The following is a 17,996-nucleotide window of genomic DNA, read 5'->3' as shown; positions in this document are numbered from 1 at the left end:
TTTTTTGTTGTTGTTGGCAAGAAGCTTAATTAGCCTACCTGATACTCAGCCCATTAAACCTCAGAGAGGTTTTGAAGACGATTGCAAAATGGACTTAATATTTTGTGAACAACTGCGGAACAACCACAGTGATAAAATGTTTTGTCGTGGTGGTTAGGCACTTTCAAAACCTTGAATCTTAATAGCAGGGATGCATTATTTTTTATTAATTAAAAAGCATAATAGTAAAAACCTTGGAGAGGAGTTAAAATCCACTCCTGTTATTAAAGCTCTTTATTCAGGAGGGCAGATAATGTGGCAAATGAGGTGTAAACACAAAGATGTTTTTCAGTTTTATCTTAACTGCTTGAATAAAAGCCTTTAAAGGGAAACTTTGGGATTTTTTTTTTTTTCAACCAGGACCCTATTTTCCCATCTTTCTGTGTCTAAGTGACTAATGGGGACAAGAAATTTTGAAACTGGTCCAATATTCAGCTGGCAGCTGTGAATTGGGCTGCAATGTAATCCTTTGGGGCAATTGCACTCTGTCATTGCACGTCCACTACGTGCTTGTTTTCACTACTGACAGACTTAGTTTGGTATTAAAAGTGTCTGACAACATTATGGAAAGGACCATACAGAGAAATAAAACATTTGTCTTTTTCGTTTTGCTTGATCCGATCTGATTGTTATTGTGTTTAACCAAGTCTCGCTCAAAGAGAAGTCTCACTCTGAAATCTCCTGAGAGTTGAAGGAAGACAACGGTGGAAATTTGAGTGGGAGTTGGAGAGAGGAGTGCCGGGAAGAGTCTGTGTTATCTAAAAGGTTTCCAAAGTCACGACTGATTATTTAGCTGATTATTCAGCTGTCTTCCTGCAACAACTTAAAATGGAAAAATCCTCAAGTTTCCCTTTTAAAACTCACATTTGTGCCAGGATTTGGACTCTCCAAACGTGCACATTTCCACCATTTTGTTATATGTTTTTTTCCCCCTTTTTCTTTGAGCACCTGTGGGCTTGGCAGAGGTCCCAAAGCTCTCGCAGTGTCACTGCTCTTTGAATATTTTAATTAATAACACACTGAGCCAAATTCAAAAGCAGTCTTGACAGAAAGAGTTCTGATTCTGCAGTTACACATCTTTGAATGGCATAATTATGACTCCTTGTGTACTGTTTAGCTTGCAGTGAAAGCCGTGAGAGACCTCAGGGGAAAAGAGAGAATATTTTTCTGTTATTGTGCTCCTGTTTGCCTACATCTTGCATCTTTTATGTGATAAGAATCCAGGTTGAAAGCCACACTTCTTGCTTCTTGCTTCTTCTTTGCTGTTATGGTACAGGCTGCCTTCTAATTTGAATTTGAACACTTTATTTGAAACATGTAGATTGCTTGGAAATAACAGATAACATGTCAGAACATTTATACTATAAGAGTAGGTTCTCTTACCGTCGTGCAGATTTACAAGATGTTATTTGAGTGCAGATTCAGAGCAATAACTTGAGAGCAAAGAAGCTAAAATTCAAACAAATCCAAAAGTGTTTAAAACGTAGTAATTGAGAAGATAAGGGCTGAATGTTTGATTACAGCTGTTCATTACGGCAAAGAACTCATTTAGTAAAATGTAGGCTGCGTGAAGTGTTGGCTCATAAGAACTTTAGATATTTCTGTCACTCATAAGGATAGTCTCAGATAAAACAGTTGCACCTCATTACACGATCCTTTAATTGTGCTTATAGTTAGAAGTCCTCTGTCTGTGTAACAACGTGTGAAGGTGATGTTGAGTTTGAATGATGCAAACTTGATAAATCCAATCTTACACTGGTGATCTGCCATGGAAATACTCCTCTGTTTGACAAATTAAGGCTGCTCCTATGTTTTAAAAGGCGGATCTGAGGTGCCATTACGTTGTTCCGATAGCATCTTGCACTTTTTAGCAGAGAACAGGATTTTTGAGTGTTGTTTTGTAGCATCTTCATGAATTAACTCAATATTATAATTGTCTTTTCATCACTTTACCACACACACACACAAGCAAAGGGCCATATGGGTTAAATTCATTTCGTTTCATTTTTATCTCATTAAAATGTAAACAATAAATTGATGAGGTGTATACAGGTTCCTTTTTAAAACGTGCTGATGAGTTCAGTAATGAGGTTGGTATTATCCTTTGGGTTTAATGACACTTGGCTAATTATAATTTGCTGTATTTTTTTTTTTGCTGCTGTAACCTGTGTTATCACAGTCTGACATATGGTATCGTTTACTGCAGTAACACTAAAGACCGCTCGCAGCGCGACGCTTGGCTTCTCCTTTGTCTCTCGTGAACAGCAAAGTAGTTGGGCAGTTGTTATTCCTCGGTGTGTGGTTTTCACCCTGACGTTCAAGAAACTGAGTGGCTGAGCGCTCAGATGAGGTCACAGGAGTCTGTGCTTAAAGTCAGCACATGTCCTGAAATCAAACAGAGGTTTGGAAACGTTCACACTCTATTTACTTGTTGCATCAAAGGGCAGAGGACAAAGTCGAGTGAGTTATACCACTAGATTTATCTCTATCTGTCTATTAAGCTTATTTTCATTGTATGCTGTATTTTAAAGATTTAACAAATGTAAACCTGATAAATACTTTGACAAATATTGGCTTAACTAATCCAGCTCTTTTGAGCCTTTAAAAAAAAAAAAGGAAAATTCAGACAGAAAGTCATTCTTGTTTGTTTTCAATTTCAGTAGGGACTAAGCAGATAAAAAAGTAAACATGTAATTAATGTTGGGTGTGGATCTTTGCCTCTTAATTTAGGCTGATTTGTACATGTTTATATAAAGCAGGCTTAACTGAGGTGGAAGGAAGATTTAAAAAGGCGGCAGAGGGATTTGAAGGTTGGCACGATTGAAAACAGTTCATTTGTTCTGCATGGTTTGATGATATATAGTGCTCGTTTTAGTTTTCTTTATAGTTGTGTTTGTCTGATGTGAAGTTAGCTGATGTTCTCCAGGTACTTATGAAATGCTCGCCGTGGATTAGCAGTATGTCGTGTCAGCTCCCGTACAGCCTGACCTGGAAGCTCGTCGCTAATGTTATGATGCACTTACCTGTGGTTTCGCAACATACTGAACCAGGTCTGTCGAAACCCTTCAGACAGTTAAGTCAACGCTCTGCTTTGACAAGCACTCAGGATATTGCCGTCAGAAGTACATATGCGAAGACTTAACAGCCGTCTCCTCACCGTATGCCAGCTGACACTTTTGTTGGTTTTATCAAGCGACCAAACAGGACATCCTTCATAATGTGCATTATACAGTTACACATGTGAGAACGGATGTAGCTGTATTTGTGAATCTGTTATGTGTTGAGTCTGTATCTGATGAAAAAGTTATCCAATTTTGTTGTTGTTACAGTAAACAGTCTGCGTAATCACATGGAAACAATGTTTTAACTGTGTATGAAAAAGGAGATGTGATAGTAACCAGGGGATTCCCTGAAATGTCTGAGCCAGAAGGGAAAAGCAGCCACCTAAAAGAGACAAATTCTTGTACAGATTTCTTTTTAACTAAATTAAGGAATGCCAAATGAAGATCTATAACTAAGATGTTGTTTTTTCAATGAACTTTAAAGAATGAACATTTAATCAAAGCTCAGTGAATGTAAATGTATACAATAGAACTGCAACTAATAATTTATTTCATTATTGAGTAAATCTATGATTAATTTCTTGATTAATGGATTGGGCTATAAAATGCCAAAAAGTAGCCTAATGTAACATATTAAAACATATTAAAACAAACCAAAACCCAAATTTATTCAGTTTACGATTATAGAGGAATAAGAAAATAGCAAATATTAACATTTTTAGAGGCTGGATCCAGTGAATTTACAGCATTTCTGCTTAAAGAATGACTGAAATTAATAATTGATTATGAAAATGGTTAGTGATAAATTTTCTGCCGATTGACTAATCAATTAATCACCTAATTGTTTCAGCCGTAATGAGTAAGATTTCAGAGGAGTAACCCTAATCTAACAAGCGAAGCACGGATTAGACGTTGAATATGGTGGCAAATGTTAATGAATACAGCTGAAAATCTAATCACGGTTAGAATTAAAATCTGTGAAGAAATAAATGTTCTTTTAAAGTGTTTGTGAATTTATCTGACTACATTACATGATCTTAGTGAATAAGTTTTAATTATAAAACAGTTTAGTGTTAATATCACAACACTGATAATCTTATAATAATAATAATAATAAGCAGAAACTAAGGATATTTTTGACTGAAGCTACCTCATGGCGTGTGGAGTGATGCCTGTTTTAGCAACATTACTGAACAAAAGGTTTCAGAGTGAACTCATTAATGTTAAATCGCTTGCAGGCCATTGCAACAGAGGACTGACTCGACGCACGGAGCTTAAATTTTTACTTATTAGCATATTGGATCTTTAACATAAGGAAACGACACACTACAATGCTGATTATGGTGAAACATATAGAAGGATAAACATTGTCTGGTGAGGGTTACTACGCAATGTATAGAAGTCAGCTAGGCAAGTGATGCAAATGATCTGCACCCAAAAGTCTTGCCAGAAATAAATGAAACCGGTGCCTCAAACTCCCAAAATTTTAAAGACCTTCAGTTGTAGAAGTTTCTGTCAGACAGAGCCGAGTAGGCAGCTGCTTAGCTGGCACCAGAGCTTCGGGGGGAAGCCTCAAAGGATCTAATTTGTCTTGTCTTTGATGATACAGTCTCAGAAAATGAAATGTAGTCAAAACAATTTTAGGTTAAGAAATCATTGAAGATAAGTATTGTTGTTCTTTTTCTGTGGTGTTTTTGTGGAGTGGCTTGGATTAGTCATGAATTAAGTATCCTTCAATCTGAAATACCTTTGTAGTAGTTTGCTAAAGTCTGAGTATACAGCAGAATGTCAGCCACCTCATCATTCACATCATTCTTTCCTTACCACAAACTGTCCGGGGAAAATTTGAGGAGCTTGTGTGCTCATTTGTAGGTTTGGGCATCGAGAACCGGTTCAAATTAGAACTGGTTCCAAAATTCTGATTACAAAGGAGTCATTAAGAAATTTTAATTTACATTCTTTCACTTTGATTCACTTTAGAAAAGAAAACAACAAAACTGAAAACAGTTCTGTGTTGCTGTGGTCCTGTTGTTTAAAGTGCTGGCGAGAAAATGAAATACAATCTAGCAAGTCTGGTTGGAGAAACAGATAATTGGGTTTAAAAGCTGATCAGTAAAACACAGCACAGCGGTTTGTAATAATCACAGACTGGATTTTACAACTCTGGAAAGTTATCATGCTGCCACCCTGTTTACTAGTGAGCACATGTGAAACGCATCTGTGTGAATTGGCCTTTATTACAGTGACAGCACACGACGTCATTGAGGAAAAGATGAGACAGAAAGTACTCAAAACAAAAGCAGAGTGTTCAGTTAAAAAGACTTTTTAAATTTACTTATTTTAATGGAACAATAAAAGTCAAAGTAAACACTTTAAAAGAATAAAGATATTTTTGTTAACTAAACATTAAACATTTGACCTCTTTTTTTGTTTGTTTGTTTTTTTGGTTACCATATTGGAATCAAAACCGGAAATCGATAAGAACTGGAATCCATAGGCAGAATCAGTTTCAATAAAATTCAAACAACACCCAACCCTTCTCATTTAGTGTGTGCCTGATGATTTAAAATCCACCATTTAGTCAGTGAAACAGGGTGATTACAGAAGGGCTACAACACCTGCCAAAAGAAGAGAAACCTGGTCCCACAATGGACTAGAATACGGAAAACAAATGTGACTTTATACAGTAGAAAACACAGAACAAGAGCGCTGTATTCACTGCGGTCCAGTCAACCCGGGGTAACAATAGAGTTAGCACTTTGGATAATAGTCTCAACAGACTAAAAGCACAGCTGACCCTTCTGGCTCGAAACAACAGTTTAGAGGCAACGTTTATATCGGCAAGCAATTACACCATGAACTGTGCCTCTGCTTTCTCTGGCTGCTGTAGATAGACTATCATATGATATATTGCTTTGTCTTGTTCAGAGGATTGTCTTATGGATTTTTGTGTTTTCCTGTGGCTTGGTGATAACATATCAGTCAGCATACTACTACAAAGAAATAACCACGCACAAAGCAGTATATTATACTAAATACTACAATATTGGTGCCACTTTAAGTGTGTGTGTTCTCTCCTCGGCTACAGCCAGTCAGTGGCTGCCACTGCTGCCTCAGACATCTAACTCCACCCTCGAGTGTCTGCTTCACCTCCAAGCGAGACTGGCTCTGCTCTGATCCCTCAGCATCCAGGGTGTAGTCTAGCTTTCCAACCACACTTCTCCACCTCTGCTGCCAACCCAGTATACCTAAGCTTTTGTCTGTCGTAAGCTTGATCCACCGTGACCTCTCAGGGGTGTGTAACCGCCAAAATTTGCTGCTGTGTGTGTGTGTGACTGGTCCTGCTCATCGTTTCTGTAGGATTATCAAATGCCTGCACTTAGCTGGCCTGCAGTCCTGTTGTGGCTGTTTTTTCCTCATGGACAAAACAGATGAATGTATTATTTAAAGTCCCAGTGAAACTGAAGTCAGAGCGTCTTTAGTTTCTGTACTGTTACATATTTCCCAGTGAAACGGAATATTTGAGCGGTGTACAGTTACAAGAGGGATTTAAATCAAATCCTTCGCATTTGATTGGACTGCTGAAAAGTGGTCGGGGCTTAAAGTTTAGTGTGATGCAGAGAGAAATGGAGAGAGGACTGTTGGCTCCACACACACCTCCATCACCTGTTAGATCAGGAGGAGGACGAGGCCACATTGGAAATGAAAAACAAAGTTTTTGCCCACTGATATCCAAACACACATCTCTTCCTATCTCTCTCCATATTACTCTGTTAGCTACTATGACCCACAAACGGTGAAATGCGGTTTTACTGGTGTGACTAGCTAATTGCCCAAAGTCATATTTGACTGACTGAACTTTTGTAAACGCCCGAGTGCAGGATGAGTCATCAAACAATTGAAACCGTTTTACATGAAGAGAAAAGGCAGGGATTTTTTTTGACATATATTTGCATATAACTAGATAAATGAACAATTAACACAAGGACACAGGATTAAAACCGGGAAAATTTATTTTTCATTTCACTGGGATTTTAATGTGTTCGGTCTTCACTTCAACATTTGAGCATTCAGTTGAGGGCTCTTAACTTTTTTGACCATCGTCCTGGAACCGTCAGTCCATGAATGTGAACTGTCCCGAATTTAAAATCGTTGTTTTTCTACATTATCATTAATTAAAATCATTCAAAGTGACCTTAATAATAATAATAATAAAATGCAATACAAATGGTTAGATGATCAATCATCAACCTTTTTTATTTAAATTAATCTGAAAAGATTAGAGACTAAATCAGTCACACCACAAACTCTCACAAAAGGAGGAAAACAGACGAAATAAAAAAAAACTGCTTTCAAGGAGCAGAAAACTGTTACGTATAATTCATAAAATAGATCCTGATAAAACATTTTTAATAATTCTCTCTATGGTTCTCTAGTCACTTTAATAAACCCAAATCCCATGAACTATTTCATCATACTGATGTAGCAACTTTAACTTCTTTAACAATACTAACACACATTAATTAACACAGTAATGTGGGGTGCTACCATGTTGAGAGCTATGCAACTGTCGCTTACATGCTATCGTGCTAAACGTGATTAACATCACAGATTTTACAAACTGCATAAAGCTGGTGCAGTATTAAAGAGCACATGTGCATTGCAGGCTGTGGGAGGATTTCAGGCTGGACTCTGCAGCAGACCAGCACATTGCTCTGGCTGTTCAGACTGAAGCTGCAGCAGGTGGGAGACATGTGGCTACGTCTCGAGGCTAGCTAACATTACTTAGTAACATTTGTGTGTGTGTGTGTGTGTGTGTATGTTGTCAAGGAGGTTCAATAAGAACTGTGTGCTACACAAAACATGCAGTTTCATTTTCATCGCCCTTCATTGTAACATTAGTAGGGTTTTTTTTTCCGACTCTCATCCCAATATTAATTTACATCCTCCACCATCTTATTTTTATTGGCCCTAGGTCAACGGGAGGTCTTAAAGCTCCCTGATTCAGTTACAGTACATCTTGATGGTTGAATGTTTTAAATCTTTTTCAGACCCAATAGATTCCTCTGTTCCTGTTTCTGTTCCTTAATTCACTGAACATTGAAGCAGCTGCAAAGGGAAGATCAAAATCACAAAATAGGACCAGTTGTTTTTTGTTGGTCTCATGTGGATAGTTTCCCCATGAGTCTTTACATGTGTGGAATAGAAAGCCTTCTACTGTGTGTTACAGTTTTATGGTCATGCTAGGTCACAAGGAATTATTGAGAAGTGAAACTGGCTTTCTACACTTGCTTTAATTTATTTTCTTTGTGTGTCCTCTCAGGTGAACTGTGACTGTCCCCTTCTTTGTCTCTCCGTGCACCTGCATGTACCGTGGGCAGTCCTGGCCTGTCGGAGAGGCGCTGTGCTCAGAGACTGTGCTGCACTAGGTGAACCCCATGGCTTCTGGCCCTCCATCACCCTCTGTAGGCCGCAAGCTCAGGCTGGTGGAGTTGCTACTAGGGCCTCTGTTGGTCTTTCTGGTTTCTGGGCTGGGACCGGCACTGGGTCAGAAGGTCTACACCAACACATGGGCTGTCCACATACCTGGAGGTCAGGAGGAAGCTGATCAAATTGCTAGCAAACATGGCTTTGTCAACTACGGACATGTAAGTAAAAGTTACATTTTTGACTCATCAAGTGTTTTTTTTATATGCATTTGCATCTACAAAAATACAGGACTGAACAATCTCCTTGAAGTCGCATATAAGGTGCTGAACTTACTGCAGTTACTATATACACAGTGTGCTCCTGCTGTGTGTCTATTAACTGACTAACTGTTCATTTCTGTCTTATATTAGTCTGTCAATCTTGATGTGCTTGTTTATGATATTACAAGTTATTTATTATTGTTTTATTGGAGTGTGCTGTTGACCCACTTATCACAGAGCATAGTGCAGCAGGAGGCTCTGTTTTTCTTACAGGATTTCCTGTTGCCCTCCACTTTTATCTAACCAAAGACATAACACTTGAATATTGAAAAAAAAGTACTTATCACTCCAAAACACAATTTCTGTGATTAGTCAGTTTGGAAACCTGCAGTGAAAACCAATGGCGCCAAACATCTTGTCATTGGTCAACGATATGATGAGATCTGAGTTTCTTTATTCTTATGGGAAAGTCATAACTTTCACAGTTGTGTCCTTCTGCTTATATGTTGTGTCATTGTGCAGATGTGTTGCAAGTAGCAGGACGGTTTTCTACAGAGGGGCTGATTATGGCACAGCAATAGTTATACAACTGTAATTTTTTTCCTAACCTGGTTGTTTGATATCTTCCTGGTGAATGTTAAGAATGCTTGTGGGCGAACCTGTAATGACAATAGTCTAAAGCTACAGTCTATAATCACGTCTAAACCTGGGAACAGGTCTGAAGATTACTGAAACCTAAAAGGGCTCAACAAACACTTAATACTCTCTGATGACATAGGTGCTTTTAGTGTTGAAAAAACACACACAGAGAAACAAAGTAAATAGTGGATAAAATGCCTTTTCTTGCAAGAACAAGAATGATCACATGAGAATGTACCGAAACAGCAATGAACGTTTATCAAACAACAATTTGCTTTGCTCAGTTATGCTGACATTTGTGTGTAAAGGCGAAAAGAAATAGGAAAATTGGTTTTCTGTGAAATGGTGGATAGACAGATGTGGCCAGTTCAAACATATTTAAAATAATCTTAATCAAAATGACAGTGACTGGATCAAAACGATTGTAAAACACCACACACATACTATATGATTTTATCTCCTGACTGACAACTTGCTCAGACTTTGCCCAACATGGTCTGATTAGTCACAACGCCCAAATCACAACTATAATTCATCCAGCGATGCTAATGTGTGTCCGCCCCGTTCAGTGTAATCAGTGCAGCACACAGTTTTTTGCAACACAAGTCTTTACACATCTGAGTCTTATAGTTTACTTATGTGTGTGTTTGTCCCACAGTTAACAGCCTGGCTGAAGAGTTGGGACAGAAAGCAAGAAATACTGTGAATTTGTTTGAGTTGGACTGGTCTGATGTTTTCAGTCAGTTACCTCTTCCGTCTTCACAGAGACTTAAGTGATTAACATCTTATTATGCCCATAGCTTTCCAAGCACAGTAGGTGTGGGCAATGAACTACAGATAAACATTTCCCGTTTGCTTCAGTGACGTCTTGCTCTTTTATGACTTCCTGTTTGACCTCAATGGAAACCAATTATTCTGAATTGTTATTCTGTAGGACTACGCATACTTTTCTTTTCCTTGTTAGAGAGTCTTCTTTGTCTTGGGCACTAGTCAAAATTTTAATCTTTATTGTTCTTAAATGTTCAACAGCTGCTTAAGTATTTCTGATAGTAGAGGTGCAGGTAAGTGATGGAAAATGCATTTCTTCAATACTATAAAAGTACTGTTTTCCCAGCACAGTTTTGGCAATGAATATCTGTGTTGGATGTACCTGACTTTATACTTCAAATAGCAAAAACAGAAAGCCTTCTGTTTGACTCTTCTTTCAATCACAAACTATAAATTAATTAAGTATCTAAATATCTGTCCAATAGACCTAATCCCTCTGGGTAGATGGGAGAACCTAGAAAATGTTGATGTGCTCACTGACATTATCAATTACTCCAAATACCATAATAATCTCCACAGCTGAAGAGTTGTAACTTGCTAGCAGCACAACATACCTTTATACTGTCAGGGTCATTACAGAAAGTGTGACACTGCACTGAATGTGGTTTGTGTACAAAGTATAACTCAGGAAGCTGAGCATACTTTTCAGCTTAGATGTGCATTTGCAGCTTTTTAGAAAATGTAAAAAAAACAACAAAAAAACAAAGCTTAATAGCCAAAACAAGCTGCTCTTTATGCAAATGTTAAAACTCCATAGCCTCTTCTCTCTGCCAGAGAACCGTGCTCTGCACTGCACCGTGGGGTCTTACTGGTCATGACCAGGAATGTTATTTGTGCTATGAATCACAGCATGCAGACTAATGAGTAATCCTACACACTTAAATCCTTTAACTATGTATTGGCCATGAATGACTAGGCAACCAGACAAAGCAATTACACCCGTGTACTTACAAAACTGGTTGGCAAGCAGCTGTGTGGTTTGGCCTGTTTCAGCAACTTGCTGAAAATCATTTTATGATATCTTGAGGGAGAGAAAATGGACTGTATATTGTCTGACCATAAATAGATTGACAAACAGGTCTTGAGGCAGAGCATCTAAGATGGAAAAACAGCAGAGCAGGAGCCTGTGCAACAAAGCAGGCTTAATAAAGTTAGCTGGATAACTGCTGCGTAAAGCCTTGAGCTCTCTCAAATCTGAAGCAAAAACAGATGTTGCAGATTTTACTCAAAGCAGTTATCCATCTTATTAAACCTGCTTCATCAGATAGATCTCTTCTCTGGTGCATATGTTTGTGCTGGGGAAAAGTTGGGTTGAAATAACCCAGTTACAATTCACCACCAAAAAAAAAAAAGCCCAACCTGACCCGTAATGTGATCTGTGGAAATAACCATGGCAACCACCCTTACCTATGTTGTAATGTGCATGTTTTAAGCTGCTGGCACCAACTGAAAAAGTCACTTTGAAATTCATGAAAAAGATGGTTGTTAACTGCCAAAAAGAAGAGCCGCTTTGTGCATGTGCAAGTTATTCCTCCACCTCAGGAGGCTACTGTGGTGAAAAAGCTACCAGTAGAATGAAAAAATAATGAAGTTCAAATAGAAGTTGATATAATTGATGATCAGAATCACCTAGCTTCTGCTGCCACAGCCTTTTGGTTAATGTGGGTTAAGTTGACTGCTTTAGACACATGTTGGGGACGTACCGTATGAGAACTGACAACAGGACATCACCATGATAACACTTAAAGTAAATGACATGGAACAGTCACATCTGTTTGGCCCTCCGTGTGTTATCGATGCATTCTCTCTGGTCATTAACTTTGAAAGGTGAGCTCCAACAACAAGTTATAACCAAAATAAAGATGCTCTCATGTGCTGCACCACCCTGACCGTATTCCAGTACGTCACTGCTCATTGATTAAAATGAAGCCATTACTCTAGAGCTGGGAACAAACAAATCTGTTAATCTTTTTTGCCTTCAGCTGATTGGGGGGGGGGGGGGGGGGGGGGGGGATGAGAGTTGCTTTGTGAGCTACGTGTGGCCAGGCATAGCGTGTCTCAGCTGTGGGGCTGCGTCTGACTCTGCTGGTGTGTGCAGGTGTTGGAATGAGGCAGGAGAGCTTGAGGGAAGATCAAAGACTGCAGCTGGGCAGGTTTTACAGCTCAGACGATGGCTGTTTTTTTTTATATCGCCTTCACTCATTCTGCTAGTATTATGGCATCCAAACAGCCTCTGCCCTAAACGTTTCAGATGTTTCTGTTCCTCCATAATGACACGTGGAGAAGGTTAGCATGTTGTCATGGTTGTTTCTGTGTGTGACACACGACAGGATGCATCTATAGACTACGCAATCTGATCCAATTATGGAGCATCGTTTGACTTTTTTTTTGCATATTGAGGAGATAAAACCAATTATCTTTAATTCATTATAATGATAAAAGGCTTTGATCTACAGAGTTCATTTTACCACTTTGTATTATGGTATGCCATTGCCTGTACTTCTCTAAATATTCACAAATGCATGAATCACAAGTTTGACCCTACAGACTTAAGTCTTTGTAGAATAAGCTCACTTTTTCTTCTTATCTGGTTGCTGTAACTTTTATAACAATTATTTTAAATATGTTAAATATGTTTAAATATGTTTATTTCTAACCAAAGGTTTGTGGGAGCAGATTCTTCAGTTGTTTCCTTGATTTTTTTTTTCCTGTTTGGTCCAGCACCTGTTTTTTTTCTTCTCCAATAAGTAAACTCAATATCTTCATTATACCAATTATTTGTCATTCTTTGGCATTTTAAGGTGATTATGTTGGGAAGTGCCCCTTGTTTTTGTTGTGGTGTGTATGTTAAAGGCTAGAGGTGAAAAAAAAATGTGTTCTTGTTTGAGCTCACCAATAAATTTATGTGTAAAAATCACAACAACCCAATGACCAAAGAGCTTTACCAGCCTTCCAGTCAGCCGCTGAGTGCTGTCAGGTTGTCTGTTGTTGCTTTTACAGCGTGGCTCTAATTGGCCTTCAGGAATGTTAAGGTCAATTCAGCACGTTGAAAGTTCGGAATAGGAAGACTGAGAGAGAAAGCTTTACAGCAGATATTTCAGACATTTTGTGTGGTTTCTTGCGTCATAGATGTGCTAGTCGAAAGTTGTTTTTTTTTATCAGACATACTGTATTCTCAGTTCGTCAGCTTGTAGTCTTTGCCATGTGTTCATGTGCAACGGTGAAACATAGTGAGGCGATGCATCTCCCTTTAGCTGTGCTAGTTCTTCAAGGTCATCTTGGTGTTTCAGGAACAAAAGTCAGGCAGTACTAATCAATCAAGGCGAGCTAGTCCATGTGACAGTGAGGTTGGTTGTTTGTCAGTGAGGAAACTTTAGGGCAATGTTGCCTGACTGCAGCAAATCATCTACAAACCCTGATACACTAAGTGCACCAAGTGTCTCGATTGAGTTACATCCCCTCTTTGCATCATACCTTGCTTGTCTGTCTTTAAAACTCTGTACATCTTTTTCTTCCCTTTTGCCAATCACCTTCGTTGTTAAAGGAGATGCAATAGATGATGCCAGTAAGGAATATTAATATTAATGTTCCTGAAATGAACAGGACCATCAGTTTTTAAAGTAAAAGGTTTCTGTGACCAAGTGGTGTGCAAATGGATTACATCTATCACTTTGGCTCCACTTCTAGATTATAGGGCCATTTTCGAACAAGGGGAATAATTAAAACTAAGTTAAAGTAATAAAATTAAGAAACGGCTGACTCACACAATGGTAATGGGTATTAACTGCCAAAGTGCATCTCTCTGGATGGTTATTTTACATTTTAAAGACCTTTTCTTGTCCGCATCATCAGACTTGCTGTGCAGTTTTCAAGGGGAGCTTGATTTTTCTTTTTTTTGGGCTAAATCTAGTTCATTAGCACCTTCATTATGCTGCTATTTAAATAAATAGTGAAGTGGGGTTAGGGTGATTGCTAATGCTAGTAAGGAGTGATCAGAATGACACATTTGATTAAAGAATAAATCTTAAGAATCATTACAGTATAATCTATGAATAGGATCAATGTTGACCACAAGATAGAAGACTTATTAAAACATTCATCAATCATGGTCACTGTTACAACAAAAGAGCCCTTTTTCATTTTATCTGTTGTGCTTGACCTCAGGTCAACAACTATATTTCTGTTTATAATTTTAGGTCATATGTTTTGAAACATATGACATAACATATGTCCTTCTGTCTGTGGCCTGAGGCTTTCCCAATCTATTCCATCTTGTACGCAACTCATGAAACTTCCCTCTCTGAAGATGATAATTTGAGCCTTAATATTTAACTTGCTCCTCGCAATAGTGTAGGACTGCTTTCTGGCTCTAGCTTGTGCAGTTTACTGCCTTTCTATCAGAGTTGAAACAGTTCATTAATTGATTAGTCCATTGACAGAAAAGTAACTGTCAGCAGTTTTGATTGTTTGTTATTTATCAAAGAAAAATGCTAAATATTCACGGATTTCTGCTTTTCTAAATGTAAGGATTTGGTGCTTTTCTCCGTTTTTATATCATGGTTAATACATATCTTTGGGATTAGAACTGACAAAAATCATTTGAACACATCTCCTTGGGATCTGGTGACTTTTTCACAAATTTCTGACATTTTTTAGACTAAACGATTGATTGTAAATACAACTAACTACAACTAACTATTTTAAGTTAGTAAAAGAAAGATTTTAACTAACTGAAAATAGTTAGCTGTAGCCCTACTTTGGATTAATGGTAAAGTCTTCCTGCACAGAGCTTGTGTCATGTGAAAGTATTGTATATGAGCTGTCATTGGCACAGTTTCCAAGAACGCTTTTTTTTTAAAATTCCTGCTTCTTCCTCCTGGAATATGAAAGAAGTTACCAGTGTACATTCATGAAAAAATGATTTATGGGACAGTGTGTTTTTAGTTTACAAAATGCATTTCTTATTTTCCTTATATGCCGTTTTTGATTATTCATAACCAGAGCTGGAAGAAAAAAGGTGATGAATAAATAACTCATCTATTCCTACACTCACTTCAAAGAAGGAACATAGCATTTCTCAGAAGCATGCCACTTCCTTTCTTGTGAAGTGTAGTTTCTGTTACTGTTGGTCGATTAAAAACGGCTGTGTTCAAAAGCTTGAGTGTATATGACTGTTCTGTTTAGAGGCCAACTGCCTTCAGAGCTTGTTCTGCTGGTCCACCCCAGGGCTTTTCATGTAAAGGAGGATTGTTTTTGGCATACTGTGCCCTCACTGTACTCCATGGTGCCATCGTGGCCTATTTCCGCTATCTAATGCGCTTATTTCTTTCCCCTTTCTGAAGTGGTTAGACCCTTTTATGAGGCATATTAATATTCTGTTCGGCATCGGCACCAGATTAAAGGAGCAAAGCGATGGATATTATCTGTAGTTCTGATGAAGTACATGAAATGACACTCTCCTATCAGTAACTCATGACACAGCACTGCACTTAAAGGCAGTCACTGTAAGGGGTTCACTTTAATCCAGCCTACAATTTTCTCAGTATTTCAAAAGACATGGTGGAGGGATGAACTTTTAATCTCTTCCTGCCAAATTTGCTTTGCTTTACCTTACTTTTTTTTTTTTTTTTTTTACATTAAAACTCTTAAATTAAAACTCTTTCACAACAGGGCTTGGCAATATTCAAAGATTTCAGATGTCACAGTATCTTTGACTGAATATTTAATAGTAGGAGTGTCATGACTTTCTAAATACATGGTTTCGAAAAAAAATCTTGGTTTTATTAAATCAACTACAATTTGGAATGTCAAGAAAAAAAAAACTTCACATAAATGATCTAAGTAAAAATAACCCAAAAAACCCCCACTTCTCTTAAAACTGTTTGTGGTCAGCATTGAACAGTTTAGGAATTTGTTCATTCAGCTTTTTTAACACATGAAAATGCTACTTCATAAAAACTTTATGTATATAAATATAAAAGTGTTGCTCGCTCATTTAAGGTATCTGTTCTAAAAAAAAAACCCCTTTCATTCTTGTTCTGAGAGAATTGCATTTTACAAACGCAGGTTGCCTCACCTGTTTCTCTCTCAACTTTTTTTCGGGTTAGTAAGTTTTTGCTTTTTATCTCACCACAAAAATTGGTAATTGTTGAGTCTCATTCTCTTTCATCTAGACAGAAGTCTGTAGAGATATAATTGTGTAAACTGCAACACCTCAATTTAGAGGCTCTGCTAAACCGATATTTCTGACCCGTCTCTCAGTTGAAATTTCATTGCAAGGGTACAACCAGTGTGAATTAGAAAACACCAGAAATGGGGAGTCTGAAGGTATAGATTCCATAATTGGACTCTGGAGAACTAAAGCAATTAACTGTGGGCAAATAGGGGGGGTTGAAGAAATTTGCTGGAAAGTCTTCTGACAGGATATGATTGGCCCAGAGATGATGGGAGAAACTGCTTGCTGAGCCGTTCAAGGAGCTACTCTGCATGATTCACACTGTCCCACACAGGTATTCCCTCTCTTATGTACCTCATTGCCATTAAACAACCGAACACACAAGTCATCTGCTGGGAATGAGACTCATCAACACTTTCATAAAGCCCCATCAGGATTAAATCCACATCTCTTCGCTTCTTCCCCCAACTTCAGCTCCCTAACATGATGCCATTAGATTCGTTTCATCCTACTTTGTAACAGTGTGAAATGAACTTTTGAAATGTCACAAAAATGTACTTATTTGTGTTTATCCAGCAGCTGCATTGAGACGAATAATAAGGTTTGCTCAACAAAAATGTAGCCATGTCGGTAAATACGTCCACATGAAAAATGGAAAGGGCCTTTCAGGAATTAATTAAAATTGAGAAGGTTATTGCTCATTTATGTCAGCTCATATATGCAGTTTTACGCTCTGAAGGTGAAAACAAAGATGTTTTACGATATCTTCTAATGTAAACACAAAAGGAGCCATAAACTAGGGAAGCACGGCCCATTTAATATCTGGGAGGATGCAATGGACAGATAATTTAAAGTCAGGCTTTGGCGCAAACATCACTAAATCATTATGAATATTGCAAACGCCTTTTTTATCACTATATGTTGAACACTTCCTTTATTGGCAAAGAAACACCTCGAGTGAGCCTAAAAACATGTTTGCAATATTACTTTGTAGCTGATTCTGCCCTCTCAATTCACCCTTTTAATCATATATATAATATAAAGTCTACATTTAACTCAAAACTTGGATGGAAACCAGTTACTGGAACTGCATCTCTGTTTCCATTCATCCATGATGTTACTATACCCTGAGGGCCTTTCCAGGGTCCCAGAGTCAGACGTGGCTCAAACACTTCAGCTATAGATTGCCACTTCTAAATATTGTATTATGTTTAAGCATGTTTTGTAAGCTGGCTTACTTGTGCAATATCTTCATTAATCTTTAACACACCACTCTGTGTGTCTGTGGCTCTGGCCTACTTTAGCCAATGAGAGCTGATGGGTCTAACGGAGTGTGCAGCCCTATAGAGCCAGTGTAGCATGTCCCTTTAGAGATGGTGCTGCTTTGAAGTGCAGTAATGATAACGCTGCAAACACAGTTCAGTCAAAACTGTTGGACTCGGGCCCTTGTTTGGTACGGACCCATTAAAAGGCTGGAGTTTTCATCTGGAGAGGAATGTATCATTTCTTATCTCGGGACCGTTGATCAGCAGAAGAGTGGAGCATCTCTGCAGCGTCTTTGGT

At 38.2% G+C, this 17,996-nt stretch overlaps 1 protein-coding gene across 4 annotated transcripts in view; it reads left to right on the top strand.

Moving 5' to 3' along the window:
* The window catches only part of furina (furin (paired basic amino acid cleaving enzyme) a), an 85,129-nt gene that overhangs the window by 2,184 nt on the left and 64,949 nt on the right, over positions 1–17,996 (top strand). For 3 of the 4 annotated variants that reach the window (XM_044348008.1, XM_044348035.1, XM_044348019.1), the window contains exon 2: positions 8,425–8,749. In XM_044348008.1, the coding sequence (XP_044203943.1) occupies positions 8,540–8,749 (210 nt within the window). In that variant the 5' untranslated portion in view covers positions 8,425–8,539. Of the gene's footprint in view, positions 1–2,432; positions 2,500–8,424; positions 8,750–17,996 lie in introns of those variants that run through there. The other variant, XM_044348027.1, reaches the window with a different exon arrangement.

The sequence above is a fragment of the Thunnus albacares genome, chromosome 1, assembly GCF_914725855.1.
Source record: "Thunnus albacares chromosome 1, fThuAlb1.1, whole genome shotgun sequence".
NCBI lineage: Eukaryota > Metazoa > Chordata > Actinopteri > Scombriformes > Scombridae > Thunnus > Thunnus albacares.
Note: the sequence above shows the minus strand (reverse complement) of the source record. Positions and strands in the feature narration are given on the sequence as shown.